The sequence below is a fragment of the Hyla sarda genome, chromosome 3, assembly GCF_029499605.1.
Source record: "Hyla sarda isolate aHylSar1 chromosome 3, aHylSar1.hap1, whole genome shotgun sequence".
Taxonomy (NCBI): Eukaryota; Metazoa; Chordata; class Amphibia; order Anura; family Hylidae; genus Hyla; species Hyla sarda.
In genome coordinates this window covers 367,703,139-367,729,432 of record NC_079191.1, presented here as the reverse complement: position 1 = coordinate 367,729,432, position 26,294 = coordinate 367,703,139, and the positions used below count along the sequence as shown (strand labels likewise).

The 26,294-nt window shown below is 46.3% G+C and overlaps 1 protein-coding gene across 3 annotated transcripts in view; it reads right to left on the bottom strand.

Annotated features, from left to right (window-relative positions):
- The window catches only part of USP34 (ubiquitin specific peptidase 34), a 231,391-nt gene that overhangs the window by 73,013 nt on the left and 132,084 nt on the right, over positions 1 to 26,294 (bottom strand). For 2 of the 3 annotated variants that reach the window (XM_056567745.1, XM_056567747.1), the window contains 9 exons: positions 23,111 to 23,166; positions 22,652 to 22,772; positions 22,381 to 22,564; positions 13,514 to 13,677; positions 13,362 to 13,427; positions 10,770 to 10,916; positions 10,616 to 10,672; positions 4,271 to 4,348; positions 3,015 to 3,109 (listed from right to left, as the gene is read on the bottom strand). In XM_056567745.1, coding sequence (XP_056423720.1) covers positions 3,015 to 3,109; positions 4,271 to 4,348; positions 10,616 to 10,672; positions 10,770 to 10,916; positions 13,362 to 13,427; positions 13,514 to 13,677; positions 22,381 to 22,564; positions 22,652 to 22,772; positions 23,111 to 23,166 — 968 coding nt within the window. The remainder of the gene's footprint in view (positions 1 to 3,014; positions 3,110 to 4,270; positions 4,349 to 10,615; positions 10,673 to 10,769; positions 10,917 to 13,361; positions 13,428 to 13,513; positions 13,678 to 22,380; positions 22,565 to 22,651; positions 22,773 to 23,110; positions 23,167 to 26,294) is intronic. The other variant, XM_056567746.1, reaches the window with a different exon arrangement.

The window sequence follows — 26,294 nt, the reverse complement described above, 5'->3', positions numbered from 1 at the left end:
AGGAGAAGACCAGAGGAAGGAGTTCAGGACCAATGAGAAGAAGGGGGCTGGATTTGAGGCTAGAACACCTCCCATTGGTCCTAAAGGCAGGCTGCTGAGCGTGCAGAGCGCTGATTGGCAGAGAAGCCAGCGATTTTCGCGGGCCTGCATGAGAGGGAGGACAGTCCCGCCGGCCGCAAGTGGGCGGAGCTAAGCGGAGGAGCCCACGGCCATTATGATTAGCCGAACCGCCGCAACCGAAGCCACGGATGGTGCGGCCACGGAGCCATCCAGGCTGATGAATAAGGCAACAGAGCACGTACAGGAACCCAGGAAGATACCTAGAGGCATGGGGGGCTGCAGAACAGACCATGGCCCCAGCAGGCCCCATGCCCGAACAGAGGTGCTCAACCGCCACAGACCTGTGGAAACAATTACACAGGAAGGCCTGAGGTACACCTTACCAAAAAGGAGGGGAGGATGGCTCTACATGAGCAGGGTGTCCAGAGAATATGTAGGGACACAGACATGGGTAACTCTTGATAGTAGAGGGGTTCCAAGACTGCCACCACGAAGGGAACCACAGACATCCAAATGTCCGGAAGCATGGAAACTAGTCTCAGCACCCAACGGCGTGCCACAACCGTGCCCTGAGAAGACTAACGTTATGCTGTTAGAAAGGGGAACCAAGAGTGCTGCTGCTGCCATAGAACCTGCAGGAAACGCCCACACCCTCTCTCTTAATGGCGGTACACACTAGAACTGCAGTCACAAACTAAAGAGATGAAGAATGAATGTGGTGCAGGAAATATTCAGACACAGTCTGACATACCGGTAGAAAGGTCCAATGAATCCACAGAGCCACTTCTTCGGAACCTCACACTGATGAGTGAGTCACCGGTCGTCTGCCGGAGCGGCAGGAATGGGAAAGGTGACCTGGTGGATGAAAAAACCATGCAGAGAGTCTGGCTAATTGGTATAAGGACCGTGGACACACTGGTCCCATCCTCTGAACCACACACTGAAAGTGGCTTACCAGCCCTGATAGCAGCAGGCCTGTGGAGAGGGATCTGGCAAAGTAGGGAACCCTGCAAACCACTATGTGGTGCATTGTGAGAGGCCCATGGAGCAACATGGGGTCCCTCGCTCAGAACTACACCTCAGTAGTGAGATACCTGAACTTCTGCCAAGGTGTGGGAAGTGTATGGTAGGTGACCTGATGTAGTAGTAGTAAACCACGCAGGCCACCGCCTGGTTGACTGGTATAGGGTTCCTGAACGCACAGTCTTGTCTGCGAATCCTCCCACCGAAAGAGGGGTACTGGAGTGCAGCCGATCTGATGAGCGACCCTCAAGCAGAAGAAAGTCTGACTGATGTCAGTCCCGTGTACCTGCAGGGGACCCTCTTCCAGATTTCTCCCACCAGCAGTGAGGTACTGAAAACCCCAGCCATGCACACGGCAGCCCAGGGATGGGAGACCAACTGCGTCGGAAACCGTGCAGATAACTGTCTGGCTGAACGAGTACACCTCCAGGTGCTGGCAAAAAAAAAATAGGAACAACAGTCATATCACCGATCACTGTGCCCCCTTGGTTGCAGGTGGGAGGACGGGGAGGCCTAGGAGCCATGGATAGAACCCCTGCCAACCTTGGAGCTCGGGGGAAGCTGAGGAGCCATAGAAGGTATCCCTGTAGCCCTGTATAGGATCCATAGGACACGTCAGGGCACTTCTTCGGACAGCGCGCACTGGTAGTGGGGTACCAGAGCTCCAGCCGCAGAGACATCAGGCAAGTGAGAAATGACAGGCGGTGGAGGAAACACGCAGACCACTGTCTGGCTTCCCTTATGGGTCCATAGTCCATAGCTAACCGGCAATGATTTACTTTCACTTTAGACGCAGCGTTCAACTTTGTATGCTGTGCCTAAAGGGTTAATAGAGCGCTGCACCACCATCAGTGCCACCCTCTATTAGCCACGGGTCCCAACCGTTGTTAGAGGCCGGGCCCGACCCACTATTATAGAACGGGAGCGGACTCATGACGTACCGGTACGTTATGGGTCCTTTAGGGTTTAAAGCCCCATGCAAGTCTATGGGATATTTATGCTCCAGTATAACTTCCAAATGGCTGGAGATATTTTGATTAAACTTAGTACACATTACTTTTATGTCAAATAAAGACATATGATAGCTAAATTATCCCTAACCTACCCCCTTACGTAAACGATGGGGTTTGTGTCTTAAGTTCCATGCAAGTATATAGGACTTCCAGCACCTTATTCCAAGCTCTGCATCTCTTGGTGAGTATCAGTCTGGCCACACCACTCCCGCATGCCACACCCAATCTCACAAAGCCACACCCATCATTTAAGCCACACCCCTTTTTATTTTCTACCCTTTTTGTGCATTGGTCCGGCTTGCAAGTTATGCCCTCTTGCACAAAACCACGCCTCCTTCTATTTTCACTCTACAATCTCTTCACAGCTCAGCCCCAACTTAGGACGGTATACGAGGACAAGTTCTTCCTCCGAGGTTGCTTTTCCTCCACCACAAGGATAAGGTAGGAAAAATCAGGCAATGCCGTGTACTCAACCAGTATATACTATTTAATACAGCAGGTCTTAACAGAATACATGGCATAAACCATGGTGGCAGCACTTGGTCGCATTACACTGCTGTTTTAATAGCGTTAACCCATTGGATTTTGCCCTACATTGCATGCTTGAAGACCAATAACAATTTTCTACTTTTTGCTATAATTTTTAAAAGGTTGCTAATCCAAACCAGCAATGCGTGGGGAAAACATAGTGAAAAGTCCCTTACTCAAATGGAAAGATAAGACACTTACAGATCACAAGCAAGAGCAATATACGAGTAATTGTTACCCACAGTAAACAGATCCCAATGTTCAATTCCCAATCTGATTTGGAAAAATGTAATCTGGAATCTGGTTACTTTGAGACTTTTTTTTTGTCCACTATAATTCTTGAGTCCCATATGGTGTTTCTGGGTACACCAGCACCAACAAAGGACTAACCTTTTCTCTGCTCGCACCTTCTTTCCACAGTGGGAACAGGTGTACATGTTGTCACCTTCCAATGTGTCCTTGATAGTGACTTCATCCAAGGATTCCTGGAAAAGAAAAGATATGAAATGTATTATTAGGTCAAACACAGCAACACTTGCAGTCTTACTTAAATGGGCACTGTCACCAACTTTATTTTTTGATATGTTGTAGTACTTATGTACTACAACATATCTCTAATATACTTTTATTATATTTTTTTTCATTAAAAAGGTTTAATTTACATTTAAAAACCGGCTACTGAAAAAGGACTGATTTTGGAGTGGCAATCAGTCCTTTTTCAGTTAGGCTGCACTCGCTCCCTGCCTGTCAATCAGACAGGTGGGAGCGAGTGCATTGGCTCCCCGGCCATTGGCTGGGAGGCCACTCCTCCCGCACATCGCCACCGCTGCCTCGTTGCTGCCGCTGTCCCTGCACGCCCGCTGCCGGACTCTGCAGTAACTGCAAGTGTAATATGGGAACGGGGTATGCGGGGCGGGGAGGGGGGGGGGGGAGGGAACGGGCTAGTGCCGTAGCGAGGGGGGAGTGGGGGGGGGGGGGGAACGGGCAAGCAAAAAAAAAAAATAGGATGGTGGGAGCTACCCTTTAACGAAAATGTATACTACTTCTAAAAACATTCTGAGCATTTCAATCTCATGCCATTTTCTATATTTCTACTTTCCATTAGTAAAAAAAAAAAAAAATGGAGGTAAAATGATTAAGACTAGCGTTTCACACATAGTTTAGATTAATTTATCAATGACCTAAGGCCAGCAAGATTTAACTAAGAGGCAGATGCCTCTTAATAAATCTGCCGGTTCAGTGGCAACTCATCCGCCGCACTTTGAAATCTATACCAGCTACCTGGAGCTGTCAGAGAGGAGTCCTGCATTTTCATTAGTGCCACTGCATTTTATGTTACAGAGAATAAAAAGACAATAAGGTGTATCTAGTGGACAGTGCACAAGGGAATAGGAAATTATGAATTCTATCCAGGTTTCATCACTCAAACTGCTAAAAAGGTCAAAACAAAAGCTGCATTTTTTTATTAATTATTTTTAAATTCTTTATTTAAAATTTTCAATATTGAGCAAATAACAAAATCTCCCTACGCAGAGAGAACAAGAGCTGTACATTTGCCTCACATACATTATATATGTCGAGTAACAATTACACGTAAGTTATAAAGTAAAGAACAACTGTGGTATGTGGAATGCACTCCTACTCACATAGATGTTTTTCATATCTGCCACCTGACATCTGACTGTGTAGAATTCTTCAGCAGTTTGACTTACGTGTTCACAATCCTAAAGTAAAAAGGTAAGGTAAATAATTAGTCCACTCAAAAACAACATTAAGAGACCACAATTGTTTAGAGATCCATTCAGTGACAAAGTCAAAAGTTGTGATTGGTCGGGGTCGGAGTGTTGAGAACGTGACTGATCACTGGAATGAGCAGGGAGAGAAGCTAGCGCAGTCCGAAACAATCCCATTAACTGTTGTAAGTTTGTTTTGCTCAGGGCGCTCTTTGCCTGGCTCTTTCTAGTGATTGGTCGGGTCTAAACACTTAGACCCCAACAAATGAAGCAAGGCAAGCAGGGACCATAGGGGGACCCCGACACGGTACAACCGATGGTGCTGGCCGTTGGCGATAAGGGGTTAACAGCACATACGCTATGTACCATGCGCCTTCATCGCACAAGGGGGAACAGGTAGCACCTCGCTCCTGAACCGCCACCTAAAAACAAGAAACCAAAAGGGAGGAAAAATTCTAGACTTATTTTGTTGCCTAGTGTCAGCCTCCTAGTGGCACAAGATATACCCATGGTTCCTGTGTCCCCCAATGGAGCCGACCGAGAAAACTTGACTGGTCTCCACAAGATTTTAACCCCTTCATGACCCAGCCCATTTTCACCTTCAGGACCTGGGCATTTTTTGAAAATCTGACGACTGTCGCTTTAAACATTAATAACTCTGGAATGCTTTTACTTATCATTCTGATTACGAGATTGTTTTTTCGTGACATATTCTACTTTATGTTATTGGTAAAATTTCACTGATATTTGCATCCTTTCTTGGTAAAAAATCTAAAAATTTCATGAAAATTTAGCATTTTTCTAACTTTGAAAGTCTCTGCTTGAAAGGAAAATGGATATTACAAATAAATTACATATTGATTCACATATACAATATGTCTACTTTGTGTTTGCATAAAAAAATTGACAAGTTTTTACTTTTGGAAGACACCAGAGGGCTTCAAAGTTCTGCAGCAATTTTCCAATTTTTCTCAAGATTTTCAAAATCGTAATTTTTCAGGGCCCAGTTCAGGTTGGAAGTGGATTTTAAGGGTCTTCATATTAGAAATACCCCATAAATGACCCCATTATAAAAACTGCACCCCCCCAAAGTATTCAAAATGACATTCAGTAAGTGTTTTAACCCTTTAGGTGTTTCACAGGAATAGCAGCAAAGTGAAGGAGAAAATTCTAAATCTTCATTTTTTTACACTCGCATTTTCTTGTAGACCCAATTTTTGAATTTTTACAAGGGGTAAAAGGAGAGAAATCACCCTAAAATTTGTAACCCAATTTCTCTCGAGTAAGAAAATACCTCATGTGCGTATGTAAAGTGTTCGGCGGGCGCAGTAGAGGGCTCAGAAGGGAAGGAGCGACAATGGGATTGTGGAGAGTGATTTTTTCTGAAAGGGTTTTTGGTGGGCATGTCCCATTTAGGAAGCCCCTATGGTGCCAGAAGAGTGGACCCCCCCCACATGTGACCCCATTTTGGAAACTATACCCCTCATGGAATTTAATAAGGGGTGCAGTGAGCATTTACACCCCACTGGCGTTTGACAGATATTTGAAACAGTGGACTGTGCAAATCAAAAATTTTATTTTTCATTTTCACAGACCACTGTTCCAAAAATTTGTCATACACCAGTGGGGTGTAAATGCTCACTGCACCCCTTATTACATTCCGTGAGGGGTGTAGTTTCCAAAATGGGGTCACATATGGATAATTATTGTTTTGCGTTTGTCAGAACTGCTGTAACAATCAGCCACCTCTGTGCAAATCGCCTCAAATGTACATGGTGCACTCTCCCTTCTGGGCCTTGTTGTGCGCCCCCAGAGCACTTTGCGCCCACATATGGGGTATCTCCGTACTCGGGAGAAATTGCATTATAAATTTAGAGGGTCTTTTTCCCTTTTACCTCTTGTGAAAATGAAAAGTATAGGGCAACACCAGCATGTCAGTGTAAAAAATTTATTTTTTTACACTAACATGCTGGTGTAGACCCCAACTTCACCTTTTCATAAGGGGTTAAAGAAAAAAAAGCCCCCCAAAATTTGTAAGGCAATTTCTCCCGAGTACAGCGATACCCCATATGTGTCCCAAAACTGTTGCCCTGAAATACGACAGGGCTCCAAAGTGAGAGAGCACCATGCGTATTTGAGGCCTAAATTAGGGATTTGCATAGGGGTGGACATAGGGGTATTCTATGCCAATGATTCCCAAACAGGGTGCCTCCAGCTGTTGCAAAACTCCCAGCATGCCTGGACAGTCAATGGCTGTCCAGCAATACTGGGAGTTATTATTTTGCAACAGCTGGAGGCTCCGTTTTGGAAACAGTAGCGTACCAGACATTTTTCATTTTTTGGGGGAGGGGGGGCTGTGTAGGGATATGTGTATATGTAGTGTTTTTTACTTTTTATTTTAGGTTAGTGTTAGTGTAGTGTAGTGTTTTTAGGGTACAGTCACATGGGCAGAGGTTCACAGCAAGTTTGCCGCTGGAAGTTTGAGCTGCAGCGCAAAATTTGCGCCATCTCAAACTTGCAGCACTCACTGTAAACCTCCGCCCATGTGAGTGTATCCTGTACATTCACATTGGGGGGAGGGGGGCAAACATCCAGCTGTTGCAAACTCCGAGCATGCCCTTTGGCTGTCCGTGCATGCTGGGAGTTGTAGTTTTGCAACAGCTGGAGGAACACTGGTTTGGAAACACTAAGTTAAGTAATAAACTTTCAAGTGTTTTGCAACCAAACTTAGTGTTTCCAAACCAGTGTGCCTCCAGCTGTTGAAAAACTACAACTCCCAGCATGCATGGTCTGTCAGTGCATGCTGGGAGTTATAGTTTTGCAACAATTGCAACAGCTGGAGGCACAGAGGTAGGAAACGGACAATGTTTCCCAACTAGTGTGCCTCCAGTTGTTGCAAAACTACAACTCCCAGCATGCCCAGACTGCCCAGGCATGCTGGAAGTTGTAGTTCGGCAATATCTGAAGGATCAGATGTTGCCGAACTACAACTTCCAGCATGCTTGGGCAGTCTGGGCATGCTGGGAGTTGTAGTTTTGCAACATCTGGTTGTCCACAGTTTGGAGACCACTGTATAATGGTCTCCAATCTGTGCTCTTCCAGATGTTAGAGAACTACAACTCCCAGCATGCCTGGACAGACTGAGCATGCTGAGATTTGTAGTTTTGCAACATCTGGAAGAGCACAGATTGGAGACCATTATACAGTGGTCTCCAAACTGAGGACCTCCAGATGTTGCAAAACTACAACTCCCAGCATGCCCAGAAAGCCAAAGGCTGTCTGGGCATGCTGGGAGTTGCAGTTTTGAAACTCCTAGAGGCAGCAGGGAGATCGCTTTACGGCGATCTCACTGCTGCCAATGAAGATGCCGCACTGCTGCCGGAAACTCACCTCCGGGACGCAGCGCCGCCGGGACCGCATGGAGGACGTCGCTCGCGCCGGGACCGCTCGGGACACCGCTCAGACGGGTAAGTGACGCCGGGGGACAGGTCAGGGACACTTAGCAGAGCGGTGTGTGTCCCGATCCCCGTGATCCGGACTCACACACCGCGCTGCTAAGTATTCTGATAGCGAAACGCTGCTATCAGCTAGTCAGATTTGACTAGCTGATAGCAGCGATCGCTGGGGGGGGGGGGGGGGGGGGGGGGGGTTAAAACCCCCCGTGGTCGCATGGTAAGATGGCTGGCTATCAGTGATAGCCACCATCTTTCCGGGCGCTGCGGGATGCCGCGAGTAGCGGCAAAAATGTTCATGACGTACCTGTATGTCATGGGTCGGGAACACCTTGCCACCCATGACGTACAGGTATGTCATAGGTCGGGAAGGAGTTAAAGGGATATTCCAGGCCAAAACTTTTTTTTTATATATATCAACTGGCTCTGGAAAGTTAAACCGATTTGTAAATTACTTTGATTAAAAAATCTTAATCCTTGCAATAGTTATTAGCTTCTGAAGTTGAGGAGTTTTTTTCTGTCTAACTGCTTTCTGATGACTCACATCCCAGGAGCTGTGCAGTTCCTATGGGGATATTCTCCCAGCATGCACAGCTCCGTGACATCATCACTGAGCAGCTAGACAGAAAACTTCAGAAGCTAATAACTATTGAAAGGATTAAAGGAGTACTCTAGTCCAGAGTATTCCTGCTCCGTCATGCCCGGGCTGCAAAATAAATGAAAATGAACCATCACTCACTTCCCTGGGTTCCCGCGGAGCGCCACTACAGCTGTTCGGTCCTCCGGTGCATCTCCTTCATACTTCCGGGTGTAACGAAGAGTCACATGGCGCTCAGCCTATCGCCGGCCGAGGCTGAACATCGCGGCGGCCGGCGATAGGCTGAGCGCCATGTGACGCTTCGTTACACCCGGAAGTATGAAGAGGATGGACCGGAGGATCGATCAGCTGTAGTGGCGCTCCGCTGGAACCCAGGGAGGTGAGTGATGGTTCATTTTCATTTATTTTGCAGCCCGGGCAGAACGGAGCAGGAATACTCTGCACTAGAGTACTCCTTTAAGATTTTTAATAGAAGTAATTTACAAATCTGTTTAACTTTCCAGAGCCAGTTGATATATATATAAAACAAGTTTTTGCCTGGAATACCCCTTTAAATAATTTTGACAGTGCCCATTCAGTTAAAAGTCTTTACTGATATAAATGGTGTAATATAAAAAAATAAAAACCAAAATAATCCAACTGGCTGAATTCCATATCAAGGAAAAAAAAAATCAAAAATAATGTAATCACAGACGGATCCAATCTGTGTATGCACTCTCAACAACAAGGCATGCTCCTGATGTGACAGCAGATTGTGTCCCAAAAATTCTCAAACCTGGACTAACACACACCAGTGAACCCCCGATAAGTGTGGCGCACTTCTTGGTGGCATAGGATGCACTGAAACGGTCACAGGGGTCCTCAAATGGATTCAGGACAGTGGAACCTGTGGAGCCTACACACTCTGGCTGCATGAGGCCAGGCATTATTCTTTACCAGGATTAACCAAGGACCCACTGCACCAACAACAGTCAGGGTACCACTGGCAACCATGTAAAGATTTGTGCCAGCCTCCAAAGATATGCCTTCCTTATCAACCAACAATGAAAACTGCTCACACTGGTCGATGATACAGGCAGCATAATGTACACCAGGGCAACTCTAGACATTTAAACATTTCAGTTTGCACCTGCTCTTTTTTGTGAGGCTTAATGGGCGTCATTGGCAGACATGCCAATTTTGCTGATCTTTTAGCAACTGCCAATAGTGCTGCAGAGCGAAAGTACATCAGGCCCCATCATGCTAATGAGGCCTCTTCCTGACAGTAGTCCAGAGGTCATTTAGTAGTGATCTGGAATGGTTTCCCCTTTATCGCCTCACACAAAGTAGCAGATGCTGGACCTGCTGCATTCCCCAGAAAAGAATCCAGTTGAGAACCTCTGGAACATCGGGGGAGATTGATCAAAGTCAGTGTAGGTATACTGATTTCATACAAAGGTTTTGATGGAGTTGGAGTGTACGTGCACCACATTTATTAAGTGATGCAGGCCCTGTGATAAATATGGAGCTAGTACACATTTTTACAAAGTTTCACCTCAGTGCGCCACTTTCTACGAATCCATCTTTGCGACTTTCTACACACAGTTTTGTAAGCCAGGTCTGGGCTGGTGTATGTTTGTGATGTAACTGGGTTATGCAACTATGCAAGAATTATATATTTTTTATTTTTAATAGAAAACTTGCACCTCAAATCTCTTTCCACTGAAAATTGTGCAAAAGTGTGTACCCAAGTTGAATTTAGTTATCAGGAGCATGCTCAGATATTGTCAGAAATGCATACAGACAAGTGGGGGGCCATGCACACTACTGAGGCACATATTAAACCTTTTTGCAGCATCAAAACTGCATTTTGTAAATACACCTTTGGGGTACGTTCACACTGACGGGATCTACAGCCACGGCGGAAAATTCTCAGCAGAACCCACTGAAGTCAAAGTAATCTGCTATGGAAAACCTACCACAGCTGAAACCTGAAGCCTTAAACGGGTTGGAGAACCCAGCCATGTGAATGACCACAACAGTGCATTTAAACATGTATATTTTGCTGAAGATTTTGCTACACACTGAAGTCAATGCGTTGCAAAACCAGCTGCTGAAAATCTTAAGCAAAATATGCAGGTGTGAATGTTCTCTGAGACATTCTTTAAAAAAAAAAACAACTGTTAAGCGTACATCTCCTGCACACACAAACAATCAAAAATTACTTACCAAAGACACAACGTTATTGGTAATTACACCTCCAAATAAACTTTTGACCGTGTTTTTCTGTCGATTGTATAGGAAAAAAAAAAAAAGAAAGAAATAAAGTTAACACAATTGTTTTAATGATAAATATATGAAACAGAAGTTAAACAGAACACACCAGTTCAGGAGACATTTCTTCAATCTTAGTAATGAGATCTGTAAAGAACTCTGTCATGTCTTTCTGCTCTCCTGTGTTCAGTGGCTGTTTGTCCATGGTATAGGTTTTGCAGAAGGGTTTGGGGTTATAAGCTTTACATTCACTCTCCTGTAATAAAAATAGGCATTATATTACATTGTACATTTATCAAAAGTAGTAGTATCACTATAAGGACTAAAAAATTGCATGTTTGCGGATCTCGTTCACATGCTGTTGTCTTGCACTGCTATGGAGTCCTTTTGAAAGGGGTCCACTGACATTATATCACGTGTATATAGGGTCTCTGTTGATCTCTCTCCACGGGTCTGTGTTCTGGGGTATATGTAGGACTTAACTGTTGAGGATCCCCATAATGTCGCGGTGGCTAGGATGCTGTATATGATGCGCAAATGGATTGCATTGCATTGGCTGGATAGTAACCCCAACCCACCCGACAGTCACTGAGTTTGTTGCTAAAGTCAACTGGCTGTTTAATCTGGTGAAGGATGTATATCGTAAGCGTAACGCTTTGCACAAGTATTAGAAGTTATGGGGAGTGTGGCTGGATGATTCCGGCCTTTTTGCATAGACTTGGTTTAACTCTGTTGATGGCGTCTTCAACCCACTGTCTTTTATTTTCCCTCTTTAGGGTAGGGTCACACGTAACGGATCCGCAGTGTATTTTACACTACAGATCCACCGGTGACCTGACCAATTTTGTGCCTCCAGCGGTTGCCACCACCGTTCGCTCCGCCCATGGCCAGCTCACATCGACAATTCGCCGTTACGAGCAGCCACACAGGAGGACTGCGAATCGGCGAGTGCACTCTGACATCGCGGCTGCTCCACGATGTCCGAGTTGAGGCCATGTGCAGTGTACATGTCATTACAAAGTAATGTGCAGTGCACTCAGATATCGCAGCTGCTCCGCGATGTAAGAGTGCACACTGTGTGGCTGCTTGTAGTGGAGGATTGCCGCTGCGAGCAGGCCAGGGGCGGAGTGAGCCAGGGGACTGGGATGGTGGCAACCGCTGAAAGCACAAAATGGGTCAGGTCACCGGCGGATCTGCAGCATAAAATACGCTGCAGATCCGTTACGTGTGACCCTACCCTTACTCTGAGCTATTTTGATGCCTTGGACTTTGCGGAAGTCTTTATTTCTCTTCCTACTTCTTTTCCTTTGTCATGTTGTGTAACAGAGCTCATCTATGATTTTCATAGCTGTATGTATCTGTGTGTCCCTTCCTCACTGTTTGGTACAAGTCTGCTTTTTTTTCTTTATTCTACATCTTCTTTTCGATTTTGTTTGGGGTTTGTATGGGGGGTGGAGGTGGGGTCATTGTGGGATTGGTTCTCCACCTTCGGGGACCAATTGTTTGTAAAAATGGAAAATCTGTTAATAAAAATGTTTCATTTAAATAAAAAAATGCATATTTTCTGTCAGACATCCAACAACGAGGTCTAACTAAGGACACATTTTCAACCTCTGAATTTTCCCAAAATGTTATTATTGGTTTACATTTCTTCCGATCCATAACTTTGTTATGTTTCCAATGAAACATGGTCTTATTCTTTGTGGGGCAAGTTGCTCTTTTTACTGGCACCATTTAATTCCCCATATAATGTATTTAGAAGTCATACATTTTTTTTTTGTATCAGCTTATTGCCCAAGGGCCCAAAGTCTAAAGGTGGCTGTCTCTCTCAAAAAAATAACAATGAAAAATAAAGTGTGTGCTTTAGAAAAATAAAAGCCATAGGGCTTAAATAATCTGCCATGCAAATATAAAACCTATGGGGCCGGTCAGGCCCAAGGCCTGAGTTTGGAATCAATCCTTATGTATTTAATGTGTCTGTGTATCGTACAGTTTTACTGGGGCCTGGTTTGTAAACTATGGCCTGACAGGATACCACCAGTCATAAACTCAGGTAATAAAGAAACTAAGAATAAGATAAGGCAGTGTTTCTCAAGCGCGGTCCTCAAGACCCCCAACAAATCATGTTTTCTGGATTTCCTTAGTCTTTCACAGGTGATATCATTATGATCAGTGAATCAGGCATCACCAGTGTTATATCACCTGTGAAAGACTAAGGAAATCCTGAAAACATGACTTGCTGGGGGGTCTTAAGGACCACACTTTAGAAACACAGATAAGGAAACCTGGTCTAACCATGCTTGTAGAGACGATGTGATATGGAGGTCAGTCACGTAGGCCTCAACTATAATGGTCCAGCCTCCACCTGATTAACCCAGGAAGAGGGGATGGAGGAGGTTTGACACTTTGGATTCAAGCTATATAAATATGGATGCTGGTGGCATTCCTTTGTTACAACGTGGTTACAAATTTGGTGACAACTTGGAAACGTTTTGAAGGAAGCTTGGGTAGAACACAATTACAAAAGGGTTACCAGAGGTCTGTGGCATTAACCCTTGCCCTATCACACTCTCTCCAGTGTCTCAGCTGGATCGATTAGGGTGTGATTGTGACAGTGCCCAATATAAATGCCAGGGGGCCCATCATTTTAGAACTGTAAATCAAATTTTAAAAATGTAACGTAAACTCCCAAGCTACTTACCATTAAATAAGTAAACATTTTCTGAAGTTCCAGCAAGGTTGTCTTATGTTTAATATCATCTGAGTACTGTGAAAGAAGAATAACCAATTTCATATTTTTGGCTTTCTACAAAGAAAATTGTTCAAAAATTTATATATACACCATAAAAATACCTTGGCAGTAAAGATGGCTTGCCTTGCCACGGGTATCATGTACAGCTGCTGAATGGTTGATGCCAAGTAACAAGTTGCTCCGAGATTTGTGAGTCCAACAAACCTGCACTCAGCCCGGACATCATCATGTGGCCAGTAGTCCCATTTGTAAGGTGCATGGGACGCTGATGGTACAACATTTAGAGAAAGGCACAAAAAAGTTAGGCAGGAATCATATAGCATCATTAAAACACACAGTGTATTTGGAAAGTCTTCAATGCCTTTCCATTTTTCACATTTTGTTATGTCGCCTTTTGTACATTTAATATATAATCACATTTTCCCTATCATTCTGCTCTCAATGAGGGACATTTCTCAATGTTTGCTTATGTATTCTTTTTTTTAGTAATTTTTTCCTTACTTTTTTTTTGCTTATGTGCGACTTATTTATCAACTGGTTTCAGCCTGTTGATAATTTTCTTTCACGTAAGCAAGTTTTCCTTTTTTACTTTGGTAGTAGCTTTTTCTGCTCCATGTTTGAGCTGGAGTAAATTTAGTCAATTTTTAACCCTGTTGCGACTTTTTTTTGCGCAGTTGCGACTGTCGCAGTTAATAAATACCTGACTGCCCGTAGTCCATTTTAAAATGATTACTACGTAGTTAATTTTTGGAAAACTTGCTTTTCTCGCTTTCCAGTCAAAATGTCGCACGAAAAATCACGTAGTCGCAGTTGCGACAATTTTGCGACAATTATAGTAAAGAAAACCTGACTAAACCCGTTGATAAATGTCCATAAATATCCTAAAATGATAGAATCAAAAAGGAGATTTTTTTGTACTGCCCGTAAAATCTTTCTCGTAGCCTTCATTGGGGGACACAGATTCTGATGGGTATATGCTCTTGCCACTAGGAAAAAAGTCGGCTACCCCTTGGCAAATTATACTTGCCCACTTTTGTCACAAAGCAGTAGGAGAAACCAACAAAGAAATATGTCCAAAGGACCCTAGAAAAGAATCTCGGAGAAAAACCTCAAAAACCAAAAAAGAGGATCCGGATTTAAAAAATTAAGAAATGGGTCCCCCAATGAAGGCTAAGAGAAAGATTTTACGGAAAGTGCAAAAAAAATCTCCTTTTCGCAGTCGCTCTTCATTGGGGGACACCTATACTGATGGGACGTACCAAAGCAGTCCCCTAGGGTGGGAATAAACCACCAGAGAAAGTCCGAAAACTAAACCCTATTCATCCGTAAGGCTCGCAGATTAAACCTGGGCCAATAGGCAACCAAGACCTAGAAACTGAGTGTCCGGAAGGTCCCACCGTCCAAGGAGATGGACTAGGATGCCAAGGAAGGGATCATCCGTTGAAGAGACTCAAACCTATGGTCAACATAGAGAGACAAAAAAATGGCTGCCTAGGAAGCCTGACGGCCGTACCCATCCTGGAAAGAGGTAGAAACCAGACACCCAGAAACACAGAACTGGACAGAGGGCCAGCCTGGCTGGGAAACAAAAATAGAAATGGATGCGACAACCCCAGCCAGAGAATCAAGAAAGCATGGCGAAAAATGGCAGGGAGAGCAGCGCACGCCTGAGCAGAAGGCGAGCACAGTCAAGGTGGAGACCAGAGTCTCAGAAAAAAAAAAAGGAAGAGAGATGGAAACCGGCTCTAGAAAGGCATGATGCATAAGATCAATGACCTTAACTTGAAAAGCGGCAGGCTCCAAAACCAAAGTCCCAGGGGAACGCCACAAGCACCCTGGCGGAAACGGACAGTCTGATACAGTGCCAGAACAGCGGTAAAAAACGAGGAGAGATAAGCACATCCACGTAGATGCCAAATTGGCCCGACTGGCGTAATCCGGCTGACCGGATTACATGGACCCCAAAAGGAGGAGATGTATAGGAGAAGTCTGGGCAGGAATGCTACCGTGCCCGAGACCACAACTATTACTAAGGCCCTAAGAACTAGAAGGGCCAAGCTAGATTATAAGGCAACATCCAGTCAGGACGGAACAGAGAGGGAAACAAAGGGAACCCAGTTGGGACTCTCAGGATCTGGGTACATGAAGGTTACATGAATGTCATGTCAGAGTAGAGCAACTGACACTGTCAAAGGGAAGGATAAACACACCCCTTCCGAGAGATTGCGTCAAGGAAGGAGAGCAATGGCAGGGCGCAAACAACAGAACATGGCCAGGACTGGCTTTCGCTGAGCCATACATGATTGCATAAACTGCAACAGAGGAGAGCGCCCTGGCTGCATGAGCAGTAGGAAAAAACCCTAGAAACAGGGGGAGAGCCAGGCTGCAACAGTGGGCAGTAAGCACACAGGAATAGCTTGTGCAAAGCTCTTCAAATGCTCTCAGCAAAACCAAAGGCCCAGCCAGGTACCCCACCAATGTAGGGGGGAAAGAGGGAGATGACTCCATGTCAGCAGTAGAAGTGCTCAGCGAAACAGTCCCTTTGGTGGAGGTGAAAACAAGGGGTGGTATACATGCAGAGCGTCCATAGCATATGTAGGGACACAGACATGGTTACCGCATGATAGTAGTAAAGCACCAAAACAGCTGCCACCACGAAACCACAGACATCCAAATTGCTGGCAGTATGGAAAACAAGCGCAGTACCTAACGGTGTGTCATAACCATTGCGTAGCAGACCCACATAGAGGGAACAGAGAGTGCTGCTGTCACTGCAAAGGTACATGGAATCTGCAGGAAAAGCCCACACCCAGTCTACAAATGGTGATACACACCAGGACTGCTGTTGCAGACGCAAGAGGTTAAGGATGCATGTGGTGCAGGAAACCAAGCGGAACCAGACCAAGTTACAGGTAAAAGGAAGAGAGAATATCCAATGAAACCACAGAGTCACGTTTTCGGAAACTCTCAATTAAAAAGTGAGTCCCCGGATTGCAGCTGCGGGAGCAGCAGGAAGGAGGGAGGTGACCTGGTGGATTAGAAACCCATGCATACACAGTCTGGCTAATGGGCACAGGGACCATAGAACACACCGGGACACCGCATTCAGAACAACACACTGAAATTGGGTTACCACGAGACCGGCAGGCATGTGGTGCATGGTATAGGGCCCACAGAACGACATGGGCTCACTCATTCAGAACCTCACCTGGCAGTGTGTTAATGAATTTCCGCCACAGTGCAGGAATTATGGCAGGCGACCCGACACAGTAGGAAACCATACAGACAAACAACCACCTGGCTGACTGGCAAAGGATCCCTGAATGTGCAGGGTCACTCCTTCAAAGTCCCCCACAGAAGTGGGGTACTGGAGTGCGGCCGATCTGATGGGCGACCTGGTGGTGTAGGAGACTATGCAGACAAATGTCTAGCTGACTGGCACCAGTCCCTAGCACCTGCAGGGACCCTGTCCCACACCAGCAGGGAGGTACGGGAAACTCCTGGCCTGCACGCGGCAGTCCTGTGATAGGAGACGGACAGCAGCAGAAACCGTGCAGACCACAGTCAAGCTTAACAAGGACACCTCCAGGTGCTGGCCTGCGGCTATAATGAGACAACAGCACCTATAGGAGAGCACTGTGCCACTTTGATGCATGCGGGAGGGCAATTAGGCCCAGAAGCCATGGATAGTATACCCGCCGTCCCGGAGATCAGGGGAGGCGGAGGAGCCATGGATTGTATCCCCGTTGCCCCATATAGGGTCCATAGGACACGCCGGGTCACTTCATCTGACATCTCACACTAGTAGTGGGGTACCGGATCTCCAGTCGCAGAAAAATTTACGTACAATGAGTGACAGGCGGTGAGGGAACCACGCACACCACTGTCTGGCTTACTGGTATAGGGTCCACACCGAGTCACTTCTTCGGACACTGCACACTAGTAGTGGGGTACAGGAACTCCAGCCGCAGATACATCACCGTGTGATGAGTGACAGGCGGCGGAAAAGCCACGCAGACCATTGTCTGGCTTACTAGCATAGGATCCATAGTATACACGGGTCATTTCTCTGGACATCTCACACTAGTAGTGGGGTACCGGAATTCCAGCCACGGATACGGCAGCACTGAGATGAATGACAGGCGGTAGAGGAAACCATGCCGACCAATGTGACCCCTCAATGTAAAAGTCCAATAGATGTTCCCGCAGGGCTACATCCGTGAAACCTTCACACCAAAGGTGGGAATCTGGAACTCCAGCTGCAGAAGACGGGAGATGAGAAGAAAAACAGGCAGACAGTCTGGCTTACTGGTATAGGGACCATTGCACACGCAGGGTCATTCCTCTGGCAACCCCCTAGTTATGGGGTACAGGGAAAAATACGGCTACATAAGATGGGTGACCGGCGGTGGAGGAAACCACGGCAGGTAGGTTTCCAAATGCCCTCCAGGGAATGAAAGGCCACATGGCAGACTTTGGAATAGTCTGTGGGCAAGGCAAACAGGACCTGGCAATAGTCAGCAGGGGAAACAGCATAACATGTATCCCCAGGATTATGTAAGAGAATATTCATCCTCCGTAATGATCCGCCAGAGTGGGTCACTTAAGTTCTGTCTGAAGGTCTGAGATGGAGTGACTGAAGGCCAGAAGGTTGCCACCAGAGGGAGCTCGTTGATAAGCATACAACCAAGAGCTGATATTCAGTAAATGGCCACATTTGGGGGACGTGTGTAACACCTGATTTAATTGAGATATATATAATTTTAAAAAATTTTAAAAAATTATACATATATATATATATATATATATAATATTTATTATATGCACAATTTATTTTTATAGTTTTTTGGGGAAAGATTGGACTCTATAGCTGCCAGGCCAGGCCAAAGGAAAAAAAAAAAGAGGAGGATCCGTGCTGGACAACTCCTCCCCTATGCACTCCCCACTCGCCCCACTGCCGGAGAGTGCGGGGGGAAACAGAATAGATACCCTGAATCCGCGAGGGAAGGTGGCAGAGCTATAAGCCTAATCTCCCTCAGCCATTTTAAATGCCCGACGGCTGGGAGGGGGAAAGGGAAGGAATGTCCCCGGCTGCCGAAGCGGGGGAGGAGGGCGGAGCTAAGCCCCGACTCCCCCCGGCTGAAATACAGCGAAATACATTCGGAAGTGGCGGAGAAGATGACGGTGAGACGATTGAGGTCCAGAATCTGTCGCACCAAACCGCCTTCCTTGGGGACCACAAAAAAATTGGAATAAAAAACCCCGAAAACAATCCCTTGGAGGAATGGGGACAATGACTCGCTTGGCAGGGACTGGAGGGCCTCCCGAAACTGCTTCGCCAGAGAAGGAGTCCGGGGGGCTCTGGACTTCCTGAATGTGTGTGGTCCAGTTGTCTCGAAAAAGTAAAAGACGACCTCCCACCCGAGAAAAACCTGCGGGTGGTGGCTTCACTCCATGGGGAAGTGGGATTGCTGTTACCAGATTTGGCCGCAAAACAGCCAGAACGGTTGGTGTCCGACTCCCAAGACTGATGCGCCCGGAAAGAGGGAGACCTCTTGTCCCGCGAAGGCGCCTGCCCAGACCCCTTATTGGGGCCAAAGGTCCAAAAGGAAGAGGACTTCCCCTGGGAAGAAAAGCGAGCCTTATTTTGAGGCAACAAGTAACTCTTACCCCCCGTCGCCTCAGAGATAATCTCGACAAGGCGCTTGTCAAAAAGACAGGTACCAGTAAAAGGAAACTCTGTAAGAAACCTTTTGAAGGCTGCATCCGAATCCCACGCCCTAAGCCACATGGAGCAGCGGAGGGCCGCTAGGAGACCCACAGCAAAGGCAGCACAACGGACTAACTGCATGGAAGCTGTGCACAGAAAGTCCCCAGCTTTAGAGCATTGGAGAACCAAAGCAAAATGGATCCTCTGGGGGGAATCCCGTCAGGATACACTGACTGCGTTTTGAGCAGTACACCGAAAGGGCCTTGGACCCCCATGCAGAGGCGAAGGTGGGAAGCAGAGAAAAGCCTGCTGCTTCAGAGGCAAACTTCGCTAAGGACTCCACCTTCTTGTCTGTCGAGTCCTTGAAGGCAGCAGCATCTGCTAGCGGCAGTGTAGTAGCCTAGAGAGGCAGGAAATTGGTGGAACCACCGAGAGAGGGGAAACCACCTTAGAGGCAAGGTCCTTGGCGAATGGGTAACACACTTGAACCCTCTTAATTCCCGGGAACCTCTTGTCCGGATGTTTCCATGCAGATTCCAGAAGAATGTGAAATTCAGCGTGAGAGCTGAACCCTTGAGGTGCTGGTTGAGCACGATGAAAGGATACTTCAGGAGTCACGTCCAAAGATCCTGGATCCTCTAAGTGAAAGGTGTCTGTTATGGCCACAACCAATGAGTTCACCGCTTCAACTGTATCCGAGCGGTCCTCTGAGTCAGATGCCGGAGTGGATGCAGCCCTGACCGGGTACGCGGCTCTGGCGAGGCAGAGCGGCGATTCCGGGAACGTCCTCTAGAGGAGCGACATCTGTGACCAGACGACCCGGGGGGGGGCGAGACCCACGGGGGGGGACGCCCACGTCTACCTGAAGACTCAATGTAAGAGTCGGAAAAAGCACCCCTAGTACGCTTGTGAGAGTGTGAGGCTTGTGGAAAAGAGGAGCGGGACCCAATAGAGGGCCGGCGCAGGGCAGACCTCTTCAAGGTAGACACCATGTCACGGGAGGCCTCAGCCACCGAAAGGGAGACTAGAGTCAAGTCAGCCATACACTGGGATAGGAAGAAACCCAGGCTGGAGGGGCGGCCGAATCCACCGGAACTGTAACATCCGGGGAAGCTATGGGGTCTGGGGGCTCACCAGAACCAGGCATTTTTGGAATAATATGTCATACAGACAAAATAGAAGACTAGCAGTCTAGCTGTCAGTTTAGAGGGAGGAACAGATTTGTGTCCCCTGTGACAGTAAAGATTTTAACCCCCAACACTGTAACACTCTTTCCCTGCTGAGAGGAAACACCGCTCTATGCAGACAGAAAGGAGAACAGGCTAGCCAATATCCTGAGAGGTGCGCTCCTGGAGCAGGGGCACTGTCTGATTGGCCCCTGCCACCTGAATCGCGCGCACAGCGCTGATTGGAGGATGATTCGCGCCGAGAAGAACCACAGTAATGGCACCCGCTCCTTGCCCCGAGCGCATATGTTAGTCGTATATGCACCCGCGGGGAAATGAGAGGGCGATACACATAACCGCCAGCAGCCGTCTGCTGCCGAAAGTGAAAGCAAGTCGGCGCTTCATGCGCCCGAAGTACAAGCGCCGCGGCTGTCAGCCGCATAATAAGCGCCGCGGCTGTAAGCCACTTAGTATAACACACACTCACACACACACATGTGCATAATAAAGTAAACTATACATTCCCCAATATGCCATTGCTCCACCTTTTTTAGAACATAAAATAGAGCCACTAACAAAGGCCAGCCCCTTGGACCCTGAAAGGTGGGCCACAAAATGAGGGTCTCCAGATGTTGCAACTCAGCACCTAAAGGGAGAAGAATATATACTCACCTCAGTTAGAAGAGCTTACCTCATGAAGTCTTCTGTGAGGTCTTCAGTCAGCTTTCTGTTACCTGCATCACGCCGAGCTACCATGTGCGAGCGAGGTGAGCAGGGAATAGGGGGACCCGGATCCATGAGGTACAACCCCAGGCGCTGACCGTTGGCGAGAGGGGGTTAACAGCGCATATACACAATGTCTGTGCCCCCTTACTCGCAATGGGGAAACAGTGAGCCGCAGTTTCTGAGTCCCCACCTGAAAACATGAAAGAAAACAAAATAAAAAACTAACATTCCCTAACTAGGAAAATAATAAAACAGAAGACCTGGTCTGGAGAAATCCAGACCATGTCCACCTCCTTCAGACACTAAGCTTAAAGGGGTAGTCCAGTGGTGAAAAACTTATCCCCTATCCTAAGGATAGGGGATAAGTTTGAGATCGCGGGGGGTCCGACCGCTGGGGCCCCCTGCGATCTCTCTGTACGGGGCCCCGGCTCTCCGCCGAGATAGCGGGTGTCGACCCCCGCACGAGGCGGCGGCCGACACGCCCCCTCAATACATCTCTATGGCAGAGCCGGAGATTGCCGAAGGCAGCGCTTCGGCTCTGCCATAGAGTTGTATTGAGGGGGCGTGTCGGCCGCCGCCTCGTGCGGAGGTCGACACGCCCCCTTCCCGCGGGCTGTCGGGGCTCCGTACAGGAGATTGCAGGGGGCCCCAGCGGTCGGACCCCCTGCGATCTCAAACTTATCCCCTATCCTTAGGATAGGGGATAAGTTGCTCACCACTGAATCACCACTGGACTACTCCTTTAAACTGATTAGCTCAGGGCCTGGAGGCAGGTATATCCTGCTGGGAGAAGCAGACTTTCTTGTTGCCATAGTGTCACACCACCTAGAGACAGCAGCATACACCCACGGTCTGTGTCCCCCAATGGAGCCGATAGAGAAAATGCATTTGTATTACATTATAGTTAAACTGGCCTAAGCCTAATCAGTTGACAGTTTAACTAGGACCTGTCAACATTCCTGCAGGTTATGTTTATGGTCACCTTTGCTCTTATTGCCTTTTGAAAAGTATAAATAAATTGAAAACTGAGTGTTACCATTCCATCTGCCAACACGAGGAGCACCCACATGATTGTGATGGCAGTATCATGAAGGACACACAATATTGATAAAGAGGACAATCATCCCACTACAAGATGCTCCATCATTCTTGCTTCATGGGAAATACAATTTTTAATTTAAAACAAATGGACATGTGAGCAGAAGTGACTTAGATCCTCTTTGAAGTATTCCAGAAGGAACATGAGATTGGAATCATGACGTGGGTAACTCTTAAACACGTTTATAAAGCCTATATAGTCATATAGGGAGGTTAGAGCAAAAAAAGAGGAAAGACTGTAAAGTAATATAAATTCTCAGGCTCTTACACTGCATGTGCTGTGCCATTACCCAGTTGTGTAACAGCCTGTAGTTCTCCACTGAGCCCTTTACCATTTCCACTAAGAGGTCATATGCTGCCGCTCGGGAAGAATGAGATTTACATTTGGGCTGCAGTCTGTCCTTTAAACTTGGTAACATGAACAGGAGATTAAAGACATCTCTGAGGAACTCCTGAAAACAAGAAGGAAACCACATGTTAATATAATTGATAAAGCTACCAGTCATTTCTAATAACCGGCACATACAATGAGCCCCTACCTGTCCTTCTCTAGAAAATTTGAAAGGCGGTTTATGTTTGATGACACTGGTGGCCAACCTCAGGAGTCCTGTCATACCATCATCTTCTACATTGCCATCCTGGTAATCCAGAATTTCTCTGCTATTAAGGGAAATAGAGTACATCAATCCCTAAAAACAGGTTTAAAAGGAGTATACTAGCTTTGGTAAATTAAGCTTATTCAATCTGTAAATAAAAATAAATAAATGGATAAAAAAAAGTTGGTGTATTAGCTCCTCATGGTTTGTAAGATCTCCGCTGGTAGTCAAAAAGTGAGAACTTGTTTGTTTACAGCTGCACAGAGACATATAGCTGTGAAAGTACCACTTAAGGCCGATTAACTGAGTCAAAGTATATTAAAAACCTGTATAGCTTATAAAATTAATCACTTTCTACAACTGAAATAGCCTTTAAGTAGTAATGACAGAAAACGGTCCTACCTGCGAATGCAGTCAGCCAAATGTCGCGCTAGTGCATCTAAATCAAGCAATGTTGTCTAGGGTAAAAGAAGGAAAAAAATATTAGCAGCACTTGCAGTGAACATAGCAGAAAGTTACTGCAGCCCAACTTTGCACAAACCAATAGTGGATTTTGTGTGATCTTTAACCCCTTAATGACGCAGGACGTATATTTACGTCCTGCACCGGCTCCAGCAATATGAAGCGGGGTCGCGCTGCGACCTAGCATCACATCGCGTCGGTCCCGGCGCTCATCAACGGCCGGGACCTGCGGCTAATACCACACATCGCCGATCGCGGCAATGTGCGGTATTAACCCTTTAGAAGCGGCAGTCAAAGCTGACCGCCGCTTCTAAAGTGAAAGTGAAACTATCCCGGCTAGCCAGTCGGGCTGTTCAGGACCGCCTCTGTGAAATCGTGGCGTCCCGAACAGCTTACAGGACACCAGGAGGGCCCTTACCTGCCTCCTCGGTGTCCGATCGACGAATGACTGCTCCGTGCCTGAGATCCAGGCAGGAGCAGTCAAGCGCCGATAACACTGATCACAGGCGTGTTAATACACGCCTGTGATCAGGATGAGAGATCAGTGTGTGCAGTGTAATAAAGATCATTTAACCCCTTCCCTAATAAAAGTTTGAATCACCCCCCTTTTCCCATAAAAAAAAATGTAACAGTGTAAATAAAAAAAAATAAACATATGTGGTATTGCCGCGTGAGTAAATGTCCGAACTATAAAAATATATCATTAATTAAACCGCACGGTCAATGGCGTGCGCGCAAAAAAATTCCAAAGTCCAAAAAAGCGTATTTTTGGTCACTTTTTATACCATTAAAAAATGAATAAAAAGTGATCAAAAAGTACGATCAAAACAAAAATTGTACCGATAAAAACTTCAGATCACGGTGCAAAAAATGAGTCCTCATACCGCCCTGTACGTGGAAAAATAAAAAGTTTTGGGGGTCAGAAGAGGACATTTTTAAACGTATAAATTTTCCTGTATGTAGTTATGACAAAATCACACCTATATAAGTAGGGTACCATTTTAACTGTATGGACCTACAGAATAATGATAAGGTGTCATTTTTACCGAAATATGCACTGCGTAGAAACGGAAGCCCCCAAAAGTTACAAAATGGCATTTTTTTCTTCGATTTTGTCGCACAATGATTTTTTTTTCCGTTTCGCCGTGAATTTTTGGGTAAAATGACTAATGTCACTGCAAAGTAGAATTGGTGACGCCAAAAATATGCAATAATATGGATTTTTAGGTGGAAAATTGAAAGGGTTATGATTTTTAAAAGGTAAGGAGGAAAAAACGAAAGTGCAAAAACTGAAAAACCCTGAGTCCTTAAGGGGTTAAAGGGGTACTCCACTGGAAAAAGTTTTTTTTTTTTTTTGGTGACAGAAAGTTACACAGCTTTGTAAATTACTTTATTAAAAAATATGAATCCTTCCAGAATTAGCTGCTGTTAAGACACACAGGAAGTTATTTTCTTTTTGAATTTCCTCTTTGCCTGACCAGTGTTCTCTGCTGACACCTCTGTCCACTTTAGGAACTGTTCGGCTACTTGACGGGCTGCGTGGTTGCTGGGGAGACATGACATCACGTGGAAGTGCCGCACAGCGCATGAGGACGTCACCCTTCTGTGCGGCACCGAACGGGACTCCGGGAACGGCACTATGGAAGCGGCAGAGGGATACCCCTTTGCCATTTACCCCCCACCCCCCCCTATCTTTATCCTCTTGTGCCATAATTTCCCCCTTCCCTCTGATTCGCTTTTGCCATATCTGATAATAATGGCACAAAGGGATTAAGATGGAGGGGGGAATAATGGCACAAGGGGATGAAGGTGGAGGGGGGGGAGGAACAATGGCACAAGGGGATTAAGTATTAGTATAAAGGTAAGCACTCGCCTTTTGTCCGCGGGTACCTCTCGTGCGTAAATTCCACGCAAGGGGTACCCGCAGACATACTTTCAGCCTTTGGGGGGGGGTACAGTCGCCAAAAATGTTAATAACCACTGTTCTATGGGGATTTGCTCCTACTCTGGACAGTACCTAAAATGGACAGAGGTGTCAGCAGAGAGCACTGTGGTCAGGAAAAAAAGAAATTCAAAAAGAAAAGAACTTCCTCTACAGTATACAGCAGCTGATAAGTACTGGAAGGATTAAGATTTTTTAATAGAAATAATTTACAAATCTGTTTAACTTTCTGGCACCAGTTGATTAAAAGAATTTTTTTTTTTCCAGTGGAGCACCCCCTTTAATGAATAATTACACTAGAAGAATGAAAGTTTATAAGTGCAAGATATGGGGCAGATTTATCATTGAAAATGTGCTAGACTTTTGACACTGGTTGCACCACAATCTGGTATCTTATCAGGGACAAGGCTTGCTTGTGAAATTTTAGGGCAGATTTTTGGTGTAAAGTTAACCAGCTTATAGGTGGTCTAGACATATACTACCGTGTTTCTCCGAAAATAGGACCAGGTCTTCTATTAAATTTATGGAAAATGTAAAATATGTGCAGCTCACTTAGGATAAAAGGAATAATGTGCTTGAGGTTAAAGGTGTTGCCGAACGGGGCTGTAAGTAGATGCAGGGAACAGGTGGTGGAGGTTGCATGTGTGAATGAGGCGCTAACAGCCCATAGCTACTGAAGAAAAGGCCTGTGGCCTTGAAACGCGTCTAGCCCATATATCTGCACCTTATCCATAAATGTATATCACTTCAAACAGACTGTATCTGCTATATTCTATTTGCAACAGCTGGATGCCCGCGATAATCGGGACCACTGCTGCACGCACGCTGTTAGCGCCTCATTCACACGTGCAACCTGCACCACCTGTTCCCTGCATCTACTCACAGCCCCGGTCGGCAGAGTTACTCCTGGACATCATCCTTCCCAAGGCCGGACGTCTCCAGTGCCAGCCCAGGACACTCTGAGCCCGCGGAGACTCAGCCACTCACCCAGCATATCACTCAGGCGGGCACCGATATCCAAAGTGCCGGACACAGCCGTGCCAGCCCGGACCTGAGGTTTCAGAAGGAGGGCGAGTAGTGCTGTGCATCGAGACCTTACACTTTCACCGCTGACAGTGTTTGCTACATTGTCTCCAGTATTAACTAAGTTACAACAAAGGTATAACTTTGACAGTACATGAA